This window comes from Balaenoptera musculus, chromosome 11 (genome assembly GCF_009873245.2).
Source record: "Balaenoptera musculus isolate JJ_BM4_2016_0621 chromosome 11, mBalMus1.pri.v3, whole genome shotgun sequence".
Taxonomy (NCBI): Eukaryota; Metazoa; Chordata; class Mammalia; order Artiodactyla; family Balaenopteridae; genus Balaenoptera; species Balaenoptera musculus.
This window is the reverse complement of record NC_045795.1, coordinates 103,833,542-103,854,330: the sequence shown is the minus strand read 5'-3', so window position 1 is coordinate 103,854,330 and position 20,789 is coordinate 103,833,542. Positions and strand designations below refer to the sequence as shown.

At 54.3% G+C, this 20,789-nt stretch overlaps 1 protein-coding gene and 1 pseudogene across 6 annotated transcripts in view; both read left to right on the top strand.

The window, feature by feature from the left end:
* Positions 1 to 2,981: 2,981 nt before the first annotated feature.
* SLC41A3 (solute carrier family 41 member 3) overlaps positions 2,982 to 20,789 on the top strand; it is a 66,948-nt gene continuing 49,140 nt past the window's right edge. For 5 of the 6 annotated variants that reach the window (XR_005021990.1, XM_036870579.1, XM_036870583.1 and 2 more), the window contains exons 1-2: positions 2,982 to 3,127; positions 12,357 to 12,643. Coding sequence is in view for 5 of the 6 variants with exons in the window: in XM_036870579.1 (XP_036726474.1) it covers positions 12,389 to 12,643 (255 nt within the window). In the remaining variant the exon portion in view is untranslated. Of the gene's footprint in view, positions 3,128 to 10,900; positions 11,018 to 12,356; positions 12,644 to 20,789 lie in introns of those variants that run through there. The other variant, XM_036870580.1, reaches the window with a different exon arrangement.
* On the top strand, positions 13,165 to 13,598 carry LOC118904443 (annotated as a pseudogene).

Here is a 20,789-nt window from a genome sequence, read left to right as displayed (position 1 = left end):
GTGTGAGAGGCAAAAACACCCTCCCTAGTATAGCACAGTGACGTGGCTAAGAGGCGTCGGGAGACCACAAGGAAGGAGGCCGAGGACCCGTGCCTGACACTCCCCGGGGGCAACAGTTCCCAAGCAGAGGCCGTGCAGAGGGAGCCTGTGTGGGACCCGGTGGGCAGGAGGCCGGGGGCTCTGAAGGCACACCTGAGCGGCACTGCAGGGCAGGTGGGCTCATTGTGGGAAGAGGCTTGAGGGCCCTAAACTCCAGTCACTTTGCGGGGTCAGTCTGGGTGGGGAGGGCAGGGCTTGGCCAGCCCGTCACAAGGGCCCCTGCCCAGCAGGTCTGCCCACCGGCCCTGACACTGGGTGGGCATGGAGGGCAGGAGGGAAGGGGGTGGCGCCAGGGCTGCTGCCACCAAACTGAAGGCCATTTGGGGAAGACAAGGACTGGCCGGGAACAAGCGTGGATGCCGTGGTGGCAGAGTGACAGCAGGAATCTGGAACAGACAGGAGGAAAGGTGCAGGCAGGGTCAGGCCTTCCTAGTGCCCCAAACATCCCCCAGTGGGCCATTCGGGTGCCTGGACTCACCCGTCAGAACTTTAATGGTAACAATAAACTTAGTAGCAGCAAACACCTCCTGGGCTCCCCGTTCGTGTGCTGAGGGCTTCACAAGGACCTTCCTGTCGTCCTCCGACCTGTGAGGCAGCACTCATACTATCCCCACGTTACAGACGAGAAAACTGAGGTTCACAGCTTTCCTAAAATCAGCTTGCTGTGAAATATTAATCCCCTGCCTTAGTCAGATTAGGGTGCCATAACAAAGCGCCTCGCACTGAGCAGCTTAAACAACAGAAGTTTATTTTCTCACGGTTCTGGAGGCTGGAAGTTCCCAGATCAAGGTGCCTGCAGGGTTGGTTTGTGGCGAGGCTATTCTTCCCGGCTTGTAGACGGCCACCCGCTTGCTGGGTCATCACAGGGCCACGGCTACTCGTTAGGACACCAGTCCTAGCCGGGCCCCCCTCCATGACCTTACTTAATCTTTATTGCCTCCTTATAGGCCCTATTTCCAAATACAGGCACACTGGAGGTTAGGGCTTCAACGTGTGAATTTTGAAGCCACAGCTGAGCCCATAATATCCCCTGACACTGAATGGAACTGTATCATTTGCAAACGTCTTTTGTGTCTGCGTATCTTACGTTTCCATCCAAAAACTACAGTTTGGGCAGAGCAGCTCTTCGCAAAAGCTACTCACTGCTTGGAATCTGGCCAGGGCTCTGGACACCCAGCGCTCTGGGCACCTGTAAACACCAGTGAGAGGGGAAGCGAAGGGGCAAACTGGGCACGAGCCAGCTTGCAGGACTGGTGCACGCTGCCTGCCACCTGCCGAGGCCCCAGAGAACGGGCCCCGCATCCTGGCACGGCAGCCGTCCTTTGGAGCTTGGCTGCGGCTGCCCCTTTGCAAGAGGGCTACATTCTCTCGTGCTTTCTCTACTACGGAGGTCAACTGTAAGTTGCCATTTATCATTATGCTTTGGCTGGTTTATTTTTCTTGTAGTAAAGTTAAGAATAAAATGAAATGTTTCTTGTGCCCATAATTATACTGAACCAAGACAGCCACAAAATTTACAGAACCCAGGGCAAGAGTACAAATGGGGGCCCACAGCCATATTTGCATTCACAGGAATTGCAAATAAAACAAACAAGTTGTAAAAGGGGGGTCATTCTAATTTCTGGCCTTGACAAATGTACTTCCATAGCAACTTGGGAGGCCACTGGACTTCCCAGTGGCCCTGTGGGAAGGGATAGCCCGTGTTCCTGGACCCGTTTCTTCTTTGGATTGCTGATCTGGGCACATCAGCAGAAGGGGCTTGGAGCCAGTGGGAATTCCTGGGTCCCAGGTAGCTGGAGCAGGTCTAGAAAGTTGAGAGCAGGACTCCTGGCTACAGGTGACATGACCCCTGTTCCATGGGGAGGGCAGGAGGGGCCAAAGGATGGCTGGCCCTCTGAAGACCAGGTGCCTGGGGAGTTCCAAAACCAGACATGGGTCAAGAAGGCCACATGCTCCTGAAAAACAGAGTGCACGTGTGTCTGTGACTCTGGAGAACTCTGTATTTCACACACAAAGTTGTCTTTTGTTGAAATAATATAGTGCAGTATTTACTGGGTCTTGCTAAATATCTGGCCTCCATCTGCACTTGATGGTCCCTCCCCTGCCTGGGACTTCCCTTCGTGGGACCACATTCTGGCTGTGACCCTGAGCAGGCTCCCAGCAAACCCTGCAGGTGAGCTTTGCCTGAGACCCCCTGCAAAATCTCATTCCTCCTCCCACCTTGGCTAGAGCAGGCCAACGGTCAAAAGACAGTTTTGAGTCCATCGGGGAAAGCTGAACCGCTGGGTATTATTAACTTTGTCAGGTGTGATGCTGGTATTATGGAAATGTTTCAGAAAACAGGCCTCATCGATTAGATAGACTCAAGTATTTACAGGTGAAATATGTCTGCTGGATGCTTTAAAATTACTGCAGGAGAAAAAAAAGGTGTGTGCGGAGCCCGGGATTTAGATGAAAAAAAAAAAAAAAAGCACGATGCAGCGCATGCCCGCAGCCGGCATGAGGGAAGTGGGGCCGTTTCACTGCCCCGGGCCGCCCGAGCGTTTCCGGGACGACACCGACGGGGGAAGACGGGCCCTCACGCCCCTCCTCCGGGTCTACCCGCGGCCCTGCAGCCGCCAAGGCAGAGAACCGTCCCAGGGCGGGTCTTGTCGCAAGAATCCGGGGGAGCCCGCCCTGCAGCCCGGGGAACGGGGGAGGCGACCCAACCGGCCCTTCCCCCGCCGGTCCCCCCAGCTCCGCCCCAGGACCTGTCCCGCCCCCGAGCCCCCGCCCAGAGTCCCGGTCCGCGGGGTCGGGCGGAGGGGCCCGGGGAGCGCGGACGCCCGGTTTGGGGGCGGGGACTCCGGGCCCGGGGGCGGGGATTCCGGTTTTAGGGGGCGGGGACTCCAAGCCCGGGGGCGGGGCGGGGACTACGGGTTTTAGGGCGGGCTTTGGGAGAAGGCCGCCGTCCAGCCTCCTCCGTGGCCCTTGCGGTCTCGCTGCTCCTCCAGCCGCGTCGCTTCCCGCCGCCGCCCGGGGGTATCCGGTGAGTGCGGCTCTGCGCCCGATGGGCCCGGGGTGGGGTGCGCGGAGGGGGCGGCCCGGGGCTCCGAGGGCCCGGGGCCGGGTGCGCGGAGGGGGCGGCCCGGGGCTCCGAGGGCCCGGGGCCGGGTGCGCGGAGGGGGCGGCCCGGGGCTCCGAGGGCCCGGGGCCGGGTGCGCGGAGGGGGCGGCCCGGGGCTCCGAGGGCCCGGGGCCGGGTGCGCGGAGGGGGCGGCCCGGGGCTCCGAGGGCCCGGGGCCGGGTGCGCGGAGGGGACGGCCCGGGGCTCCGAGGGCCCGGAGCCGGGTGGAGCAGAACGTACGCGGAAGAGGAGGCAGGACTGGGGGAGCAGGGGGCGGTCCGCGCGGCCGGGGTCAGGAGAGCGGGACGGGACACCCCTCGGCCCGGAGCGTGGGGGCCTGTCGCTCAGGTAGCTCTGGGGCCCGCGCCCACAACACCCGGCGTCGGCGCCGCCTGGCCCGCTCCCCACCCCCACCAGTGATGGGAAAGCACCCAGCTGGGTCCAGCACTGCCTGCCTTTAACGGCCCTTCCAGGTGATTCTGCTGCGGTGTAGTTAAAACCGTTGACTTAAAACGGCAGAGCCTCTGAGGGTTTGTGCTGGGGGTGGGGACAGGCCCCGTGTCCTGTGATGCAGATGCATTATTCCCCTGTGTCTTCACGACCCTAAGGAGGCACAGAAATTTAACATTTCCAAGGACACACGTATAGGAGGGGAGGAGCTGTGGGGGGGTGAGGCGCGTGTGGGGGGTGAGGCGCGCGTGGGGGGGTGAGGCGTGTGGGGGGTGAGGCGCGCGTGGGGGGTGAGGCGTGTGGGGAGTGAGGCGCGCGTGGGGGGTGAGGCGTGTGGGGGGTGAGGCGTGTGGGGGGTGAGGCGCGCGTGGGGGGGTGAGGCGTGTGGGGGGTGAGGCGTGGGGGGGGTGAGGCGCGCGTGGGGGGTGAGGCGCGCGTGGGGGGGGTGAGGCGTGTGGGGGGTGAGGCGCGCGTGGGGGGTGAGGCGTGTGGGGGGTGAGGCGCGCGTGGGGGGTGAGGCGTGTGGGGGGTGAGGCGCGCGTGGGGGGGTGAGGCGTGTGGGGAGTGAGGCGCGCGTGGGGGGTGAGGCGCGCGTGTGGGGTGAGGCGTGTGGGGGGGGTGAGGCGCGCGTGGGGGGGTGAGGCGCGCGTGGGGGGTGAGGCGCGTGGGGGGGTGAGGCGCGCGTGGAGGGTGAGGCGCGTGTGGGGTGAGGCGCGCGTGGGGGGTGAGGCGCGCGTGGAGGGTGAGGCGTGTGGGGGGTGAGGCGCGCTTGGTGGGGTGAGGCGCGCGTGGGGGGGTGAGGCGCGTGGGGGGTGAGGCGCGTGGGGGGGGTTGAGGCGGGGGTGGGGGGGTGAGGCGCGCGTGGGGGGTGAGGCGCGTGTGGGGTGAGGCGCGCGTGGAGGGTGAGGCGCGTGTGTGGGGGGTGAGGCGGGGGTGGAGGGCGAGGCGCGTGGGGGGTGAGGCGCGCGTGGGGGTGAGGCGCGTGGGGTGAGGCGTGGGGGGGGTGAGACGTGTGGGGGGGTGAGGCGCGCGTGTGGGGGGGTGAGGTTCCTGTTGGGGAGTGAGGCGCGCGGGGGGCGGTGAGGCGCGCGGGGGGGGGGGTGAGGCGCGCGTGTGTGGGGGGGTGAGGTTCCTGTTGGGGAGTGAGGCGGGGGTGGGTGGGGCTGGGTGGAGTGGGTGCTGGGCTTGGCGGTCCTGCTGGAGCCCGGCTGCTCACCTCTGGCCTGGCTCGGGCGGCACGCAGGGAGGGGCCGGTGGCTGCTGAGCGCAGAGGGACGGGTCTCTGTGGTTGTGTCCTGAAGGGTGGGGGAGAAGTGGACTGAGAGCTGGGGGGCAACTTGAGGTCAGGGGAGCTTGTTTTTGAGGCAAGTCCTGGAGCAGGTTCCTTTCCCAGCAGACGACCCTGCAGAGGTTGAGGGGAGGAACCGAGGTGAGGAGACCTTGCAGGTGGGCGTCCTTGAGCAGCCGAGGTGGGCCTGGGGCAGGGGGCTGCCTCTCTGGCCCTCTCCGCCCTGGTCGGGGTCAGCGGGGCAGTAATGGTCGGGCCGTCCTGGGGTCTGGTGAAGATTAAGGAGGTAAAGCATCGCCCCACGTGTCATGGGCGTGGGGTGGTTAGTTTTGGAGAGATGAGGGGTACGGCCCTGAGGCCCTGGGCCCACAGCCCTGTTCTGCTCAGCGTCCTCCCTCCTGTGGGTTCCACGTAGAATGCAGAGTGGGGACCCGAGGTCCCGCCGGCGGGTTTGGAGCACGGGCGGTGCTCGGTGGGGCAGGTCTGGACCCCTCCTCCCCCTCCGCTACTGCCTCTGCCCCATGGCCTGACCTGGCATCCTGGCTCAGATTACCAGCATCGCCAAGAGTGTGGCAGGAATTTAAAGGAAGGGGTTGGGCTTAGAGGGTTAAGGGCCAGAAGGCCACGGTGTGGGGGGAAGTGGGTTCCAGCCCTTATGAAGGACCAGGGCTTGGGCCCCCAGTGAGGGCAGCCCCTGCGGGTGGGCGGGCCAGCGGGCATCCCTGGGCTGGTTGGCAGGAAGTGCAGGGCAGGTGGGAATAAGTAACTCCCAGCCTTGTTAAGTGGTTTGCTGCCTCTTTGAGCCAAGCAAAGCCTGTCCCGGCCCCAGTTCTGCAGGCTGGAGATGAGGGGCTCCCCTGTGCCTCCATTCATTGTGCCCTGGGCACCCCTTTTCTGCCCAGCACCTCCTCTGCTGTCCACAGTGTGCCCTTGCCCCTGGGGAGGGGCTGCGTGACAGGTAGCCACGTGCCCCTGCTGGGTTCTTGCCTCTGCTCTTCCTGAAGCTGTAAATCCTCTGGGAAAAAAGTTTACCAGCAGCTGGGTGCAGTAAGCCCCCCACCTCATTCCTCGCCTGAAACTGTCTGGGGTCAGCTATCGGGGATGACAAGAGAAGACATAAAGACATATCTACTGAAGACAGGGGTAGAAAGGTGTATACATTTTATATTAAAAAACATCCAGGATCTAGAACATTGATTAAAAAAAAAATACAGTGTGAGAAAGAGAGTGAGTGTGAATGTGAGAGCGTGTGTTTATGTGTACATTGTGTATATATGTGTATGTGTACATTGTGTATATATATGTATATGTGTACATTGTGTATATATATGTATGTGTACATGGTGTATATGTGTGTGTACATGGTGTATATGTGTATGTGTACACTGTACATTGGAAGGATATGTGTATGTGTACACTATGTGTACATTGGAAGGATATGTGTATGTGTACACTGTGTGTATGTGTGTGTGTACATTCAAAGGATATGTGTATGTGTACACTGTGTATATACATGTGTGTGTGTGCATTGGAAGGATATACACTAGACAGCATTAGTGATCTTGGAGCAGTAACATTGTTGAGGACTTAAACTTATACCTTTTTGTATTGTGTAAATCTTATTTCTCATGAACACATTACTTGTGTAATAAAAGCAATCAGGTTTTTATTTTGGAAAGGAAAGTAAGTTGGATGGTCCCTCAAGCGTAGAACAGGTGAATGGATTGTGGTATATTCACGCGGTTGCTTTCTATACAACAATAAAATGAAACAGATTCAGCAATGTGGCTGCATCTCAGAAATGTAATGTCCAGTGAAAGAAACAAGACATGAAAAGAGTAAATGGAGTGTGATCTTTTTTTTTTTTTTTTATGGCTGTGTTGGGTCTTCGTTTCTGTGCGAGGGCTTTCTCCAGTTGCGGCGAGCGGGGGCCACTCTTCATCGCGGTGCGCGGGCCTCTCACTATCGCGGCCTTTCTTGTTGCGGAGCACAGGCTCCAGACGCGCAGGCTCAGTAATTGTGGCTCACGGGCGTAGTTGCTCCGTGGCATGTGGGATCTTCCCAGACCAGGGCTCGAACCCGTGTCCCCTGCATTGGCAGGCAGATTCTCAACCACTGCGCCACCAGGGAAGCCCTGGAGTGTGATCTTATTGATCTAAATTGCAAAGTGAGCAAAACACTACTATGGGATCCCCTGCTTACCCATGGGGGATACGTCCCAAGACCCCCTGTGGATGCCTGAAACCACGGTTGTGCTGAACCCTGCATATACTCTGCTTCTTCCTGTACATACATACCTGTGATGAAGTGTAATTTATAAATTAGGCACAGCATGACTACGCTTGTGCCTTGGGGCCATTATTAAGTAAAATAAGGGTGACTTGAACACAAGCGCTGCGATACCACAGCAGTGGATCTGGTAACCTACAAGGTTAAGTGAGTGACCAATGGGTGAATATGCCAGACAAAGGGATGATTCACATCCCCAGCAGAACAAAGCTGAACAGTGCGAGCTTTTGTCACACTGCTTAGAACAGCACGCAATTTAGAACTTATTTCTGGAATTTTCCATTACTTTTGGACCGTGGTTGACCTCAGGTAACTGAAGTCGTGGATAAGGGAGATGACTGTCAGGAATTCCCTGGCAGTCCAGTGGTTAGGACTCTGCACTTTCACTGCCGAGGGCATGGGATCAATCCCTGGTCGGGGAACTAAGATCCCACAAGTCATGCGTGGCGCAGCCCCCACCCCCCCAAAAAAAAGAGTAAAGGGAGAGGACCATCTATTGTTGAGCTCTGTAGTCATAGTTGGTAAAAGTGAAGGAGAAATAGAACAAGCTGTGGTGTGATCGTGTCTGGAGTTAGCACTAATCTGGCGGGGAGTAGGTATTTCAGAGAGTCTGCAGAGGCTGGGAGTGTTCTGCTTCTTGACCTTATTCCACAAATGATTCATACTTTTTATTGAGGTATAAATCACATACCAAAAATGCACCCTTTAAAATGTACAGTTCAGTAGAACAGAAAACCCATGTCCACAGAGACTTGCATAAGAATGTTCAGAGCAGCATTATTCCTAACAGCCCAAAGTGGAAACAGCCCAGATGTCCATCACCTGAGGAGAGGATAAAGAATATGTGGTCCAGCCACACGATGGAATGTTACTCAGCTGTAAAAAGGAGTGCAGTACTGATTCGTGCAACAACATGGAAGAACCTTGAAAACATTATGCTAAGTGGTATCTTAATGTGGTTTTGATTTGCATTTTCGAAACAACGAATGTTGAGCATCTTTTAATGTGCTTGCTTATTGGCCATTGTGTATCTTCTTTGGAGAAATGTCCATTCAACTCCCTTGCCAATGTTAAAATTGGGTTTATTGTTGAGTTGTAAGTGTTCTTTTTATATTCTGGAAACTAGATCCTAATCAGATATATGATTGGCAAATATCCTCTCTCATTTTGTGGGTTGTCTTTTTACTTTCTTGATAGTGTTCTCTGAAATATAAAACTTTGAAATTTTGATGAAGTCAGTTTTACCTAATTTTTCTTTGGTTGCTTGTACTTTAGATGTCACATCTAAGAAACTGAAGCCTAATCCAAGGTCACTGTGTTTCGCCTATGTTTTCTTCTATGTGTTTTATAGTTTTAGCTCTTAGGTTAGGTCTCTGACCCATTCTGAGTTAGTTTTTGTATGTGATTTGAGGTAAGGAACCAAATTCGTTCCTGTGCCTGTGGATGTCCTGTCGTCTCAGCACCATTTGTTGAAAAGACTGTTCTTTCCACCTTGAATAGTGTGGGCAACCTTGTTGAAAATCAATTGACTGTAGATGCACGGGTTTATCTACGGACTCCCAATTCTGTTTCATTGATCTGTATTTCTAGTCTTACCCCAGTACTACATGGTCTTGATTACTCTAGCTTCATAGTTAAGTTTTGAAATCCTGAAGTGCATGTTCTCCAACTTTGTTCTTTCTTCCAAGTTTGTTTAGGATTCTGGGTCCCTTGCATTTCCATATGAATTTCAGGATCATCATGTCATTTTCTCCAAAGTAGGCCACTGGAATTTGGACAGGGATTGCACTGAATCTGTAGATCAGTTTGAAGTGCTGCCATCTTAACAGTGTTCACTCTTCCAACACATGAATATGGAATATCTTTCCATTTGTTAGGTTTGTAAAACTTTCTTTCAACAATGTTTTTCAGTTTTCAAGGTAAAAGTTTTAAACTCCTTTTGTGAAATGTGTTCTTAAGTATTTTATGCTTTTTGATACTATTGCAGGCACAACTGTTTTCTTAATTTTTGGATTGTTCATTGCTAGTGTATAGAAATAAAACTTAACTTTTTTGTATCAATTTTGTATCCTACAACCTTGCTGTACTTGTTGATTAGCTGTAATAGTTGTGTGTGTGTGTGTGTGTGTGTGTGTATGTATGTGTATGTATTCCTTAGGATTTTCTATGTACAAGATCATGCCATTTCTAAATGGAGGTAGTTTTACTTCTTCCTTTCCAACCTGCATGCTTTATATTCACTACTGAAGTCGTCTTACCTTGGACTTTTCTTTATGAGAATATTTTTATTACTAATTCAGTCTCTTGTTATCGGTCTTTTAGTTTAAAAAAAATTTTTTTTCTTGAGTTAGTTTGTATGTTACTAGGAATTTGTCCATTTCATCTAGGTTTTCTAATTTGTTGGCATACAGTCGTTCATAGTATTCCCTCATAATTATTTTAAAATTTATAATTTTGGAAGTAATGTTCCCACTTAAGTATTTCAGTCTTTTCTCTTTTTTTCTTGGTCAGCTAAAGGTTTGTCAATTTTTTCAGTCTTTCCAAAGACCCAACCTTTGTATTTGTTGGTTTTCCCTATTGTTTTTCTATTCTTTGTTCCACTTATCACCACTCTAATCTTTATTACTTCCCACTCTGTATTTTTTCAGGGGGGTGGTGGTGATTCTGCTCTTTTTCATGATTTTTCTTAAGGTGAAAGATCATTTATTTGAGCTCTTCTTTTTTAACATTGGTACTTAAAGATATAAATTTCCCTATAAACACTGTCTTCCCAGCATTCCATAAGTTTTGGTATGTTGTATTTTTATTTCTCTCAAATAATTTTCTGATTGCTTTTGTGTGTTCTTCTTTGACCCATCAGTTATTTGAGCATGTTTTTTAATTTGCACATATTTGTAATTTCCCAAATTTTCTTCTGTTATTTTTTCTAATTTCATTCCATTGTGACTGGAGAACATACTTTGTATGGTTTCAGTCCTTTTAAATTTGAGACTTGTTTTCTCCTCGATGTATGGTCCATTCTGGAGAATGTTCCATGTGTACTTGATAATAATATCTATTTTACTGTTGCTGGGTTGCAGTGCTTTGTTTTCTATGTCTTATGGTTCTTTCTGTTCCTTTATCCTCCGTTACTGCCTTCTTTTGTACTAGATCTCATGTATTTTCTCGTGTGCCCTAACCTTTATCATTGTATTTATATATATGAGATATTTATAAGATATATATATATTATATATATAGAGTTATTTTTTTAGTGGTTGCTCTGAGGGTTACAAGTAGCACTTTAGCTTATAACCTTCTAACTCAAATTAATAGCAACTTAATTTACTAGTATATAAAAATTTTGTTCATATATAGCTCTGTGCCCACCCTTTTGTGGCCTTACTGTCATACAAGTTGCATCCTTCTACACTGTGTGCCCATCAACACTAATTTATAACTACTGCATTATGCAGTTGTCTTTAAATCAGATACAAGAAAAGCGTTACTAACCAAAAAAAATAACGCTTACACTGTTTTTTAAAATATGCCTGTTAGTTACCCTTGCTAACGCTCTTTATTTCTTCATGTGGACAAACAGCTGTCTGGGTCCTTTCATTTCAGCTTCAAAGTCTCCCTTTGGTATTTCCCCTAGGGCAGATGTGCGAGTGACAAATTCTCTCTTTTCCTTTACCAGGGAATCAATTTCACCTTCATTTTTGAAGGATAGTTTTGCTGCCCATAGAACTCTTCAAGCACTTTGAACGTGTTGCGGCTTCTTGATTTCTTCTGGCTCCATGATGTCTGGTGAGGAGCTGTTGATCTCACTGAGGGTGCCTACACACGGTGGGCCATGCTGTCCTTCTTTAGACGTGGTTCCTTAAGTTCTTTGAACATATGTTAAATAGCTGATTTAAAGCTTTTGTCTAGTTAGTCTGGACATTTAAAATAAAATAATGTGGCACCTCTGGAAATCAGATTCTCCCCTCTTCTTCTCAGGGTTGCTTGTTATTGCTGCTTATTGTAGATGTTGCTTGTTTCATGACTTGTCGGAACTAATTCTTTAGTCTGTTTTCTCTATTGTACGTGGCACTGAAGCCTCTGCTTGGTGATTGGTGGAGATTTCCTTGAATGCCATGCCTGGTGCCGATGGGTCTCTCAGTCCTTGCCAAAGGGGCCCTGTGTGCATGTCGGGGCATCCCTTCAACCCTCACTCGGGTAGTTGGTAGCCCTACCTTTGCCTTCACTTCCTGCTTGTACTGAGCCTCTAGATCAGCCAGAGGTGAGAGCTTGGGTCTCCTCGGGTATTTCCTGAGCATGTGCACAGCCCAATGCCAGTGGCCTTCTAGTGTCCTGGGATTGTATGGGACCTTTTCAAAACCCACGTAGGCATCTCATTCCCCAGCTTTTCCTTTTAGGCTTTTTGGCTAGTGTGTTGTTAACCCCAACTATTATCTACTGCCTCAGGCAGCCAAAAAGGGAAAAGGCTTTTTATACGAAGTGAACCACAAGTCAGGTGAAATACAGAGAGTCTGCAGCTGGCATCTTCTAGTGAGCTACCTGATGTCCAATAGTGACAGTTCTTTGGGAATGAGGCTTTGAAAAAGCTCTGGCCCATTCTGATCTTTCCAGGCGGTTGGTTTTTAAGGCTGCTGCAGAGCTGGAGAGCAGCGGATGGGACTAAGGCAAGTTAAAACAGGACAGACATCGCGGGCATCACTCTGTGGCTCTTTGTGCTGAGATCCAGCATTTTTTCTTGAAGAAATGTGTTGCTGCAAGCCTTTGATTAATATCCATAGTTCTCAAAAAGAAGATTCTGACAGTTTTTGTCAGTTCTCTTGTTGCTTTCATGGAGGAAAGAATTTTCAGAAGTCCTAATACCTCCAGTTTTGCTGACTGCAGTTCATATATATTTAATGTTCACTTCTGTATGTACTTTTTCCCCAAACATGTGCATATTAAAGTAAAGACTGTTGTAAATCCGGGTTGCAGGAGGCCATGTGGAGCAGGCTCCAGGGGAAGGGCTGTGGATTAGCCAGAATGATGCAGCCTCTGCTGGACAGAAGGGTGTGAAAACCTACAGGCTGTCAGCCCCATGGGGGTCAGGAACTCTGCCCTACAACCCCTGTTGCTTTATGTCTCCCAGATTAAGGCTGCCAGGGGCTCAGCTGTACTCAGATGGACGGGACGGAGACCCGACAGCGGAGGCCAGAGGAGCTGGGCCTGCTGCACGGCCTCAGCACAGGAAGACTCCCTGAAGCCTCGGAAGATGGACTGCTGAGTGTCCCTGAGAGCCAAAGGGTGGCCCCTAAACCCCTGGGGCCTGAGCTCAGCAGGGAGACCACCTTGTCCATTGGCCTCCAGGTGACAGTGCCCTTCCTGTTTGCAGGCCTGGGACTGTCTGGGGCAGGCATCCTTTTGAACTATTTCCAGGTAAGAGGGGACTAAATGGGGGTGGTGGGGGTGGGGTACTGTCTAATGCAGCCTGGGGAGTAGGCAGGTACACATTGTGTCCAGCCTGGGGACAAGGGGCAAGCCCTTCTCTTCTCAAATACCATTTTTCTATAATTTTGGCAAGATTCTTTTAGTTACTGATGTCAGAGACTAACTTTAGCCCAGGTTAAGCTTTAAGAGACAGTTATTAGCTCATACAATTGAAATATCTGAGGGGCTGGATTTCAGACCTGGCATGATCCAAGTGCTTACAGGGTATCAGGTTACTGGCTCTTTATCTGTCAGCTCCGTTTCATTTTCAGGCAAGATTCTGTACTTAGAGGGGAGGGTGGCCCTTGGCAGTCAATCCTTTGTAAGTGTGCTCTTAAAAAAAAAAAAGCTTTCCGCGTCCCTCGCTGCGGGTGTCGGGGCAGAGTGGCGCAGTCCGCTCGGAGGGTTCTAGGCCAGCGGCTTCATTGCGGGCCCCACCGCCGCCGACCCCACTCCTCATTGGAGAGGAGATGGAGGGCCGGAACAGTGCCGTTGCCGCCAGCGTGCGCAGGGCCCTTTTCATCGGGTCCTGCGTTTACTTCGACCGCAAGAGGCAGAGTGACCCCAACTTCAAGAACAGGCTGCGAGAACAAAGAAAGAAACAGAAGCTTTCCAAGGAGAGAGCTGCACTTTCCAAGTTACCTGACCTTAAAGATGCTGAAGCCGTTCAGAAATTCTTCCTCAAAGAAATACAGCTTGGTGAAGAGTTACTAGCTCAAGGTGAATATGAGAAGGGTGTGGACCATTTGACAAACGCAATTGCTGTGTGTGGACAGCCACAGCAGTTACTGCAAGTGTTGCAGCAAACTCTTCCACCACCAGTGTTCCAGAGGCTTCTGACTAAGCTCCCAACAATTAGAGGATTGGAAGTGCTCAGAGCTTGGCTGAAGATGATGTGGAATGAGAAACAAATATCAACACAATCATCTCAATTAAAAAATATTTTTAAAATCTTTAAAAAAACAAAAAAGATGAAGAAGAAGAGAGAGAGAGAGACTTCTTGGTCAATATCCACATCAGTCTGCAAAAATTGACCCTGCTGTCAAGTGTCCACTCCTGTTCCAATTAGTGCTTCCTGAGGGATGACATTCTCTGCTCGGCAGCTTGACTTCTCTTGTCGTCGCCCTATGAGGGGAGGTAGGCCCCTTGATTTACACTCTAACAGAGCCCTGTAGCGTGAGGAACTGGGAGTTACCCATCAGACAACAAAGCTACCAGTGTACCATCCCTTTCTTGTTCTTTGAGTATCAAAAGCCCCATTCCTCCATCAGCATGATCGGCAGAAGTCCCCCCTGGAAGAGCGTGGTACCTAAGAATACTTGAAGCCATTAGTGGCCAGGTCGTCGCTGTTGGTTGGCAAGGAGCTGAGAACACAGACTGTCTGGAATGGTGAGCCGGGAGGGCGGCCGCCTCTGCCCCTCTTGCTGCAGGCGCTCCGTGCCCGGGGAACTTGGGCCTGCCCCTCGCTGATTTGGAACCAGTCGGGGTTTGAGTCCCCGTCTGCCACTTAGCTGTAAGGCTCGTGCTTTAAAATTTTTAAGACCAACACTTAAAAATCAAGAGATGTCACATAAAAATTCAAGTTCCTGTTTTCCCTTGAAAATCTGGCAACTCTTCCAACATTGGACCCACATTCCCTCACAGCCACAGTTAGTGGTCACTGCCCTCTCGGTGTCCACGGTCCCCACCGTCCCTCGGTCTGCACCCACTTCACTCTGCTACCTGCCTTCCCCTCCCCTGCCACCTGGGGTCCTCAGTGACCCTTCCAGCCCCTGCAGTCCGGTTCCTCGTAGCGTCACAGCACTGGTGACGGCCAGCTGCCCTCCCAGGTTCCTCCCGGACCTGCTCAGGCCCCAGCATGGCTATGTGTCACGCCAGAGTCCCTGCCCTGGTGTGACTCAGCCCCAGGCCCCCGTTTGGTCTCTGTGATCCCCAGACCCCTCAGCCCTCTCCTTCCTCCAGTGACCTGGTGCCCTGCGGCCCCATATCCTTCTTTACCCGGTGGTGAGTCACACCGCTGTAGCCTCCAGAGCACCTTGGGGCCTGGCTTCCGTGTCCCAGAAGTTCACATGCCGCAGACCTCCCCCAAGAATTCCCTCTTCCACCTGAAGACCGCCAGAGTCCTCGCCACCCTCCTCGCCACCCTCCTCGCCACCCTCCTCGCCACCCTGCTGACTCTGTCTCCCTGAAGTCTGTTCTCTGTGCCGCGATTTTCAAAAAGCCTATTTGATTGTGTGTTCAGTATAACACCACCGAGCATGTATCCCCTGCACACGCACACGTGCTCACTGATACATACGGACACGCATGTGTAGGTCACGTACGTGTGCATATTTATACACACGTTGGTTGATATATGTATGTCTGTATATTTACACACAAGTATGTATAAGTCCCCTGCACACACACGCTGGTTTATAAGTTGCACTTGGAGCGGCAGGTAACAGAACACCGTGTGGCTTGGAGCCCAGACTCCAGAGCAGAACCAGCTGGGTTTGCGTCTGACCTTTGTCACTGGCACAGGCCGCCCTGTGTTCCTGGTTTTCTCCTCATAAACCAGAGCTAAGGGAGAACTGCCCAGGTCGGGCTCCCGGGAGGGCTGTGACACGCGGTGCCGGGGCCTTGGACTTGGGCCTGGCCCATGAGGGTTCGTGGCCGACGTTCTTACTCTCGTCGATACTCCATCACAGGTAGTTCTGTGCTGATGTTTAAGAACTTATACAAAAGCTGCAACTCAGATAAGAATTAGAGATACCTGTTCTAGTGCTTCCTTCCCATGCCTGGGGGCGGGGCCCGGCCAGGCAGCCCCACGATGCAGCTCTCCCCAAGTTTTAAGTCTCTGTGCACTTGCCTACTGCCTCTGGGATAAAGCTCCCAAGCTCCTAAAATGCATCCGAACATCCTGGGCTCACCTGGCTGTATCAGGATGCTTGCAGCCACAGGTACCAGAAAACCCGACTTACAGTGGGTTAAGTAAGAAGAAAATACGTCATCTCCCAAAACGAGGTTTCCAGGATAGGGCGATTCCGGGGTTGGAAAGTGGTGTCACCACCAGCCAACGATGTGTCCGAGGACCCGACGTCGTCCCAAATCCTGCTAGTCAGCCCCCACAGGTCAGCTTTGTCCTAGAGGCACGTCGTGTCCAGAGGGAGAAAAGCAGGCCGTGTTCTGGTTCCTCCTCAAGTGCAAGGAAACTTCCCCGGGGACTAGCTCCCCAGCCTCTCCCCGGCCAGATGGAAGCCACATGTAGGCAGAAGGGCTGGAACAGCGTGATGAGCGGGCCTAAGTCGTGGTCCAAGGGGTGGGTCCTGCTGCTCCGCGGCCTCACCTGGGCCTCCCCTCCCCAGTCTCCTCTTCCCCCTCCCGGGTCCCTAGGAGCCTTTCCTGGGACGCCGCCCCCAACATCACTTCCCGGGGCGTTGGCCTCTACCTCCTCGGTTGAATGAGACTCCCTGAGCCCAGAGGCTGCACTTTTTTTTTTTTTTTTAATACATTTGTTTTTCTGGAAAAAGTAAAGCATTCAGGTGCCCGAAAGGTCAGCATGTGCACGGGGACAGGACGTGCTCCCTGCCTGTCCCCAGGCTCTCGCTTCTCCAGGGCAGCCAGGACCTGCACCTCTCGTCTGCCTCTGTGCATTCCTCTCACCCTTTTACCCACGTGGTGGCACATACAAACTGTTGTGTGTTTTGCTTTTTTCGCTTTACAGTGTATCTCAGAGGTTATTCTTTGTAAATATGTTAAGAGCTTCCTTTTTTTAAAAAAGATTTATTATTTATTTACTTTTATTTTATTTATTTTTGGCTGCGTTGGGTCTTAGTTGCAGTGCACGGGCTTCTCTCTAGTTGTGGCGTGTGGGTTTTCTCTAGTTGTGGCACGCGGGCTCCAGAGGGCGTGGGCTCTCTAGTTGAGGCGCACAAGCTCAGTAGTTGTGGCGTGCGGGCTTAGTTGCTCTGCGGCATGTGGGTTCTTAGTTCACTGACCAGGAATGGAACCTGCGTCCCCTGCAATGGAAGGCAGATTCTTTACCACTGGACCACCAAGGAAGTCCCAAGAGCTTCCTTTTTTTTAAATTTTTTTTTTAATGGTCGTTCAGTATCCCATTAGGCAGACATACCAGAGTTTATTCACCATTTTTCCTCTGATGTTTGTTTAAGTTTCACAGCTATGTTAGTTTGCTCAGGCTGCTGTAACAGAGTACCACAGATGGGGTGCTTTAAACAACAGACATTTATTCTCCCGTCTTGGAGGCTGGATGTCTGAGATCCAGGCGTCGGCAGGGCCTCTCTCCTTGGCGTGTAGACGGCCGCCTCCTCCCTGTGTCCTCACGTGGTCGTCCCTGTGTCTGTCTGTGTCCGCGTCTCCTCTGACTATAAGGACCTATTGGATCTGGGCCACCCCCCCCTCCACTTCCAGCTTTCCGTCTCCAAATGCAGTCCCATTCTGAGATGCTGGGGACTGGGGAGGGGCACACAAGTCAGCCCTTAACAACTTAGAGCAGCACTGCTGACAGCGCCACGTTCTTTACACGTCTGGGTGAAGGAGTGGGACGGATTGCTGCAGGTAGAGCTGCTGGGTCAAAGGGCATAGGCGTCCATAACCATGATAGACGTGGGGCTGCTCCCACCTCCCTTAACGGTGTATCTTCAGCCTCTGTGATCTTTCACGACCTGGCAGTGGATCCTACACTGTGCGCTGTGGCCTCTGCTCCAGGGAGTGAGCTGTCCCGGGGCTCAGAGCTTAAGCAGCCCCTGTGCCCCACGGCTGCTGTGGGACAGCAGTCAGCAGAGCTGGGTTTCGGCTTCAGGTGTCGTGATGCTGCGGCCGAGGGGTCCGCGTGCTGAGGCCTTCATCCCTTCCCCTCGGGCATGTCCAGCATGGCAGCTTCATCCAGGTGTGGGGTCGGAGAAGGAGACCGTCTGCTAGCGAGATGGGTCCCAGGAGCAGCGTCTTTGCCGGCTACCGGACGCGTCAAGTCCCTGAGGTCAGCTCACCCTGGGGGTCGTGGTTCAGAGGCCGGGATCCCCGGAGGCCGTCCCTGGGACCGCCAGCAGTGTTCACTATAGTGGGATTTGCATTTCTCATCAGGAGTGAGTGAGGTTGAGTATCTTTGGATATGTTCTTTGTCCGTATTTCTGAGGAGTGGTTTTTGTTTCTGTATTGATACTTCGGGGCTCTTTACATCTTAAGGAAGTTGGCCCTTCCATTGTGATATGGATTGTAAATATGTTTCCCATTTTTCCATTTATCTTTTTACATTGGTTTTGGTGGTTTTTTTGCTGTGCGTGTACTTTTTTCTGTAGTTAGATTAACACACTCTCTTTCGAGGGTCCAAGCCTGCGTCCTCCTCAGCGACAGCGGCTGCCCCTCATGCAGCTGCCCTGCCCCCCAGGCCCCTGCAGGCCACACAGGCCACAGGTCAGAGGGCACCTCTCGGGAAGGAGGAAGCCCCACTCTGTCGTGCGTCTGCGCTCTGCATTGCGCGCAGCGAGAGTTCAGGCTGGCCGTCTGCGGACACTGAGCTGGTCTGCAGAGAGGCCAGAAGCCCCGGGCCCCAAGTGCGGGTGGGCGTAAGGGGAGGGAGGGAGGGTCCTGCAGGGGTCACGCCTTAGCAAAGACACGGGGTGGCCTGGAGAGGCTGGGAGGGCAAGCGGGCGGCTAGAGGGCCGAGGCGGGGGGTGAGAGCTGAGGGAAGAAGCTGAGGCTGGGCTGGGTGACACAGGGGTGAGGTCAGCCTGTGCATCACCTCCTGCCCCGGGGTGGGGGGCGGCCGAGCACACAGCACTGGCCGTGTTGAGCGCTCACAGCCAGGGAGGGCCTTCGGGGCAACGCTGGGCGCAGGGTGAGCCGGCTGGGGTGGGCGCCCGAGCCTGCTGCCCGCTCCCCCTGGATATGAAGGGCTCCTTACCCTCAGGCACGGAGTGGAGGCCGCTCGGGGCCCCCGCTCCCCCCATGCCACAGCCGCGCACGGCCTTGCACCCCATTGACCCTGGACGCCCTGATACCAGCCTAGACCCGGTGCTGACCGGGACCTCCAGGGAGTGGGCTCTTGATGGGACGCAGAACTTACGGGGGCCCCTTGGTGGCCAGTAAAGGCGATTGAGGGGCCGGTGTGGGTCTGCCTCCCCCCAGGGCGAGTCCGCGTTCGCCAGTACCTGCGGCAGTGCTGACGCCAGGGCTTCTCTTGCTGCCTTGGAACTGAGCAGGAGCTGCGGGAGGGCCGCTGTGCCCCTCGGCTTAGTGCCGGCCTCGGGGGTGGGGCAGGGGGGTGGCTGTCCCCATGAGAAGTGGAAGGACGAGGGTCCCAGCAGGCCTGTGGCCTTAGTGCAGGCAGACACATCTGTCGCCCTGTGTGTTTGGAGTGTCTAGGAGGCGGGGTTCCCAGAGTTCCTTCCCTAAACGAGACGGCCCTTAGGCAGTGGCCCAGGCATCTAAAAGGCGCAGAGCCGGGCGGCCGGTGCTGAGGCGCTGCCTGGAGGTCGGGCACCTGTGCTGACCGCTGGGTGGCTCGGGTCCTGCACCAGGAACATCCGGTCAGGACGGGAGGGTGGTGACCTCCGCCGAGCGCCACCGTGACACCCACGAAGTGCACAGACCCCACTGGGCCCACCCAGTTGATCTTGGGGACTCCCAGGAGCCCAGGTTTGGGGGTCACCTCCTCTGGTCTGTGGCATCTGACTCAGGACAGGGAGGCCACCCCCTGTGGGTGGGAGGTGCCAGGGGCCCAGGGTTGGCTCCCCGCCCCAAATTGAGGCTGCCCTCCTTGGTCGCCGTGCCTCCCAAGGCCCACGGGCAGCCGGGCTGTGAGGGTCCCAGCAGGTCTGCGAGGGCCCCCTTCCCAGGAGAGCAGGGTGTGTACCTGCGTCATGGCTCAGCTGGTGGGCGGCGCAGGCCCGGGGGGAAGTTTCTGGCATCAGCTTAAAGCCCTCAGTGGTCCAGGGGCCCCGGAGGCTCTTGAGGGTTCTCTTCAGCGGAGGCGTCTCTGGGGCCCAGTGGGGGTGCCTGCCAGCTCTAATGGAGCCTCTTGTCGGAGGGGCCAGTTCAAGGCAGGCTGCTCGGCAAGTGCGGCCTAAATGGGCAGGAGTAAACTTTGCACGTGAAGACGGTCACCTCCAGAATCCACAAAGCCCACACAGGTGCTGGGCTGTGTTCGCACGTCAGGATGGGCTGCTCCCGGTGAGCAGAGGGTCTTAGGGTTCTGAGCGAGGGGAGGCTCGCCCTGCGAGGGCCGTGGCGGCCCATCCTCTTTGGGGGGGCTCCTTTGTGAGTGTTCGGGTGTCTCGGGGAAGGTGTCCCGTGAGTCTGTGGAGGGGCGGCCATCGTGTAGCGCCAGCCCCGCGGAGGCGCAGCAAAGGCCCGACCTGCAGGGAGCCTGCGGCGGCAGGTCCGCCTGGGAGGAGCCAAGGTCGGCACGCCGAGAGTGCTGAAGTGGGCGCTGAGCGGAGCGTGCTAGCCGGATCTGCAGGGCACAGCGTTTACCGGCTGCCGCCTGGGTGCGGTCAGTGTCCCGACGGGATAGGTGTTGGGTGTGGGGCCCAAGCACGGGGCCCCGGCTTCACGGCTGCGGTCACCACTGCGAGGCGGTTTGTCTCTGCCAGGTTTAAGAACAGAGCTGGGCGGTCAAGTGGAGAGCAGCGGGTACCCCCTTCCCTCAGTAGGCCTCGCGAGACCAGGTTCAACCCCGAGGGCCAGTCTCAACGTGGTGGGCTGCGTTGGGCCGCATTAACTATTTTAACCGGGGAGGGGGTGCCACGGGGTCCCCTTTCGTCAGCCAATTTGTAAGTCAGGCTGGCAGCAGGGGTGCGTGATACGGTCCGTTCACAGTCGTTCCGGCCTCGGGGAGGTGGTGACCCCGGGGCGGCTCGCGCACAAGCCGGCCAGCGGGGCTCCGTCCCCGGCGGCCTTCACCGTGTCGGGAGCTGGTCAGTCAGCAGAAAGCAGCTGGTGAGGCTGCCGGGCGTGCGCCGTCAGGGGCGGCCGTCCTGTTCGTGATGCCAGCTGCAGTGACGGCCTCCTCTTGAGGGACCTGCGCCTGGACAGGTGAGCGCAGAGTTCATCAGCCCTGCGCACCAGGCCCGGGGGAGGGCGTGCCTCACGT